Genomic DNA, 4855 nt, shown 5'->3' with positions numbered 1-4855 from the left:
CATAACAAAACAGTGTGCATTCAAAATTTTGCAAAACTATAATTTTCCTGACTGATGGCCACTAATTAACAAGACTTTATTAAATTCTCCATATTTAAACTCTGATTTAAACTTTAAAATAACTCAATGGATTTACAATTTTTTTTCACACTTAAGGAAACTGAGATTTACCAAAGGAAAATTTGCTAAAAACTTAACAGAGCTAAAACCCTAGATTGTTATGTGAAAAGCAGCATTTTTATGACTCTGCTATGTTTCTATTCTAAAAAATAAGTGGAATGACCCCTGAAAGTCTTCTCAATAATACAATTCTGTGAAATTAGAACATGCATGGTTACTTCTATGATACATTTGGAAAAATAATGCAAAACTTTTTTCATATTGCTCTTAAAAACACATATATTTAGACCAAAGGTATGCCATACATTTTATGGCTTTCCATTATTATGCAGATTTTTAACATATTCTTCAAAATATTCTAGATCATGTGTGGTGTTGGATAGATAGCTCAGAATAAATTCAAATTAACTAAAGGGTGTCATTATATTTGAGAGTAAATTGTATGCAAATAGGAAGGACACTAAAGATGAGGTTAAATATTCAGCCTCTCCATCATTTAAATTATCTCACACCATCTCTCTTCTTCATGAATCTAATGAGAGCATTTTTCACTTCTTTGTTCCTAAGACTATAAATGAGTGGATTCAGCATGGGGGTTACCATAGTATAAAACACAGAAGCCACTTGATCCTTTCCTAAGGAATAAGACTTTTTTGGTTTTAAATAAATAAAAATTGTAGTGCTGTAATAGATAGTGACTCCCAAGAGGTGGGAAGCACAAGTAGAGAAGGCTTTGCACTTTCCTGAGGTGGAATTAATTTTCAGGATAGTGGACAGAATGGACCCATAAGAGATAGAGATTATGGTAAGAGACAACAGTACATTTAAGCTAGCGTCAATGGATAGCATGATTTCAGAGTCACGAGTGTCTGTGCAGGACAGAACTAACACTGGAATTACATCACAGAAAAAGTGATAAATTACATTGGATTTGCAGAAATGCAGAGTGTTCATGTAAATAAGATTGACTAATGATTCAGTGAAGCCAATCATATAGGATCCAGCAATAAGAACATGGCAGAGTCTCATGGACATGACAACTGGGTAATTTAAAGGATTGCAAATAGCTACATAGCGGTCATAGGCCATGGAAGAGAGAAGGAAAAATTCAGTGATGCACAACAAGAAAAAAAAAGACATCTGGGTGAAGCAGCCTACGAATGAAATATATTTGTTGGAAGTCAAATTTTCCAATGTTTTTGGTACAATGACTGTTGAGTAACAGAGGTCAAGGAATGAGAGCTGGCTGAGGAAAAAATACATGGGGGTGTGAAGTTGGAGATCCAGGTGAATTAACAGTATCATCCCTGTATTGCCCAGCACAGTAATCAGGTATATCAGGAGAAATAGTGTAAAGAGGACCAACTGGGTTTCCCCAGATTCTGTCAATCCCATAAGGATGAAGTTGGGCACATTTGTGTTATTCCTGCTTTCCATAGCATTCACTGTTGTAAACTGTTGAGAAATCAAAGGTGATACTTTGTATAAATGTTTTGAAATTGTGTCTGCTTTCTGAATGATGACATTTAAAAAACAAAGATTCTAGACTCTAAATATTCATAATCAATAGCACTTTACAAAATATAATTTAAAAGAATGAACATGAATGTCCAATCTAAATTAGACATGAATCTTCATTTGATATTATGTACTAACAACTCATATATATCACATTATTAAAATGAACTTGACATTCCTATAAATACTTCTATATTTACCTACTCATTCAGATGAAAATATTATACCATTGGTAATAGTAGTGTATAATTTTTAAAAAAAAGGGCACAGAACATTAACTTAATCAGACAAAAACTAAGAGTTGTTGGATTTGTGATTTTACCAAGAATATGTGAACCCAGAAATCATGCTCATAATACTCTATTCCTATTTTCAGTGAAGGAGAAAAATAGTCCCAGATATATAGACAACAATGATAGAAACGTTTTTGCTTCATTTATTGTTTTTTTGAATCCTATATTATTTAATAGAAATCACAATTAGGAAATTAACAATTTAAGTGCCATTACTGTGGTTTATTAATATTATAGCATGCACATTACTCATAATTTTCAGAAGATTTTTTAATGGGTATTTAAAATGAAATTTCTTCCAAAAATTATATTTGACTACATATACCTTGCTTGATGAAACTGATTCATCAATTCTATACATATTTTCATTTCTACAAATGGAAATGTACTTACTTAGATATACTCACTTAGGTAAGACCAACAAGATATGTGTATGTATATTCACACTCTTTTGATAACATTCCTGTTTTGGATTAGAAAAAACAAAACACTCCAATTTTAAATATATGAGAATACATACCATGAGCCAAAGTTGATGCAAAAGTACTTTCAGCATTTTCTGTCTAGAAATATGTCAACTTGAAATTTTCTCACAGGAAAAAAAATTATAGGCTGTTTAAGAAGCCTGAACTTTCAGTAATATAATAATTACAATCCTTTGAAATAACTTTCATTTACTTTTTAATACATGAATGTCTAACCTAAACATTTATTTTAAGTCAAATAACTTTCATTTACTTTTTAATACATGAATGTCTAACCTAAACATTTATTTTAAGTCCTGTTCAAACAGAAAGCTCTCCTGGAAATTAGGTTCCACAAGTTTACCAGGAGGCTACTGCGAATGCAAGCAGATCAGGGTATCTCTTCCCTTTCACCATGATTATGCCATGGAACCTCTTATATTAAATGTTGCTGATAACGCAACATTTGATCAACTCTGGGACCAATTTCTGCACATTGGAATGATTCCAAGGATAAAATTTTGAAGACCAATGCATGCTAAGTTTGTAACAGAGAGTTGCTTTCCCCATAGAAAACACATAACCTTGAGCAACATATTTTGGTCTTTTTTCTGATGTTTTCACTGATGATTAGGTAAGAAGGAAGGAAGGCATATCTAGAGATATACTTAATTAACCTGTGGCTGAAAAGCCAGATCCTTAACCATTGGGGATAGTATATCACATTTTTCAAAAATGACACATTTTTATATATAAAATGTGACACTGTCATTGGAGTAAAGATCGTCTGTTATAAAAAGTTAGAATACAATAAAATTCAAATAGCAAAATTAAGTATTATTAACCCCCAGGTGTATTTTCTTCCAATTGCTTTCCTTTGTGCATATAATGTTTACTTTTAGGTATAGTAATGCATTTATATATTTTTTATCACACTGCATTTTCAGCAAAATTCTGATTTCATCATTAAATATGTACAATACACATTGACCTATGTTATATGAGACTTTTGTAAAACCCACAGGTATTAGATTTTGTATGGGCTGGTACAGCATAACCAACTTCTTTCTAGAATATGCAATAGCTGATGAATGGGCATTTTTGTGGAGTTTCATCTTTTAGTCTTGATACTGTCACTTACAACAGGCATGCTGTTGTAATAACCAAAACAACATTTGTGCAACTTGTGTAGTGTATTGCCTTATATTTAAAGTCACATGAATGAAGATAGTAAAAATTAACGAGTTGAATAAGCATTTATCATTAACTTAATGACGAATACCTGAATTTGTATTTATATAACCTGGTAAAGCATCTGGTGAATCTTACATTTATGAGTGATAATAAAATCACCTTTTCTGTAGCTTAATAATTAACACAGACAAGGAAAACTGTTTATACTGAAGAAGTTTAGGAAACAAATTGATGAAATGGATCAAGGTGTTAAAAATATTGTATTATATATTTAAATAACTTTGGTGGAAACAGAATTCTTAATTTCATCAAAAATTCAGTAATGTTGAGGAAAGCTTTCTTGGAGTTCAAAAAGTGGGCATTAATTAATTTCATAATAGGCATCTTCTACATATAATACACTGTAGGGAACACTGGGAAAGTTCTGTGTAAATTCCACTTCAATGAGACTTGCCTACTCCCTTCAAAATCACCATGTATGAATTTTTTATCACAGCATTGAAATCAGTTTTTATCCTATTAATTGTTCTTTGGAATAATATTAGTAAAATTTGAAAAGCAGATAATTCTCAAACTAAATTTATGAATAATTTTGTTGAAATTTATAGGTGGGGTCCCAGTATGTCATTTCAAATAGTAAAATAATTAGGTGGCAGTGCCAGGAGTAAGGACTGGTCCTCCTTTGTCTTATATTTCAAGAATATTATTGAAAAATTTTAACCATATCTCATTCCATTATATTGCAAGTGTTTTTCTAGGGGATAAAGTTCACCTACTTAAAATTCTTTTACCACACAATATTATTATGATCACTTTTAAACAACACATATTGCAGCATATGAACTTGAGGATTCTGTAGGCCCATAGAAACTTTTATAACTAGCAATATTTGACAGTGCCACCATGATCAAAATTTCAGAAAAAAGATGAAAGAATTCTAGTAACTGAGTGAGTGTGAAACCAAGAAGATTCCACTTAAATCTGTTGGCAAAACCAAGCCTATTCCCCATATCTTGCTCATGCTTTTAAGGGGGTCACTGGTTCTGTTTACAGTGAGGAATGTAACCTTATGGTGAACCATGGAGTGCATGTAGATTCCAATCTTTCCAATAGCTGCTTGAAATACAGACCCAGGGCACTCATCTATCTTTCTCTCTCTCAGTACTTACTATATAGACAGAAACATCTTGCAGATAGTAAAAGCAGTGTAATAAGAAATTTTGAAATGCAACCTGAGGTAAAGTATTCCTGAGTTTACGACATCCA

The 4855-nt window shown here is 31.7% G+C and overlaps 1 protein-coding gene across 1 annotated transcript; it reads right to left on the bottom strand.

Annotated features, from left to right (window-relative positions):
* Positions 1-621: 621 nt before the first annotated feature.
* Positions 622-1557, bottom strand: LOC143673251 (olfactory receptor 8H1-like). The gene has a single exon (XM_077147559.1). The coding sequence runs from the start codon at positions 1555-1557 to the stop codon at positions 622-624; it is 936 nt and encodes a 311-aa protein (XP_077003674.1).
* Positions 1558-4855: the final 3298 nt, after the last annotated feature.

This window comes from Tamandua tetradactyla, unplaced genomic scaffold (assembly GCF_023851605.1).
Source record: "Tamandua tetradactyla isolate mTamTet1 unplaced genomic scaffold, mTamTet1.pri scaffold_65a, whole genome shotgun sequence".
Classification (NCBI taxonomy): Eukaryota; Metazoa; Chordata; class Mammalia; order Pilosa; family Myrmecophagidae; genus Tamandua; species Tamandua tetradactyla.
The sequence above is the reverse complement of the archived record's forward strand: the minus strand, read 5'-3'. Positions and strand labels throughout refer to the sequence as shown.

What these genes read in the sequence shown, in the direction of transcription:
- LOC143673251 (XM_077147559.1), bottom strand. Translation starts at nt 1,557, where the DNA reads ATGGAAAGCAGGAATAACACAAATGTGCCCAACTTCATCCTTATGGGA.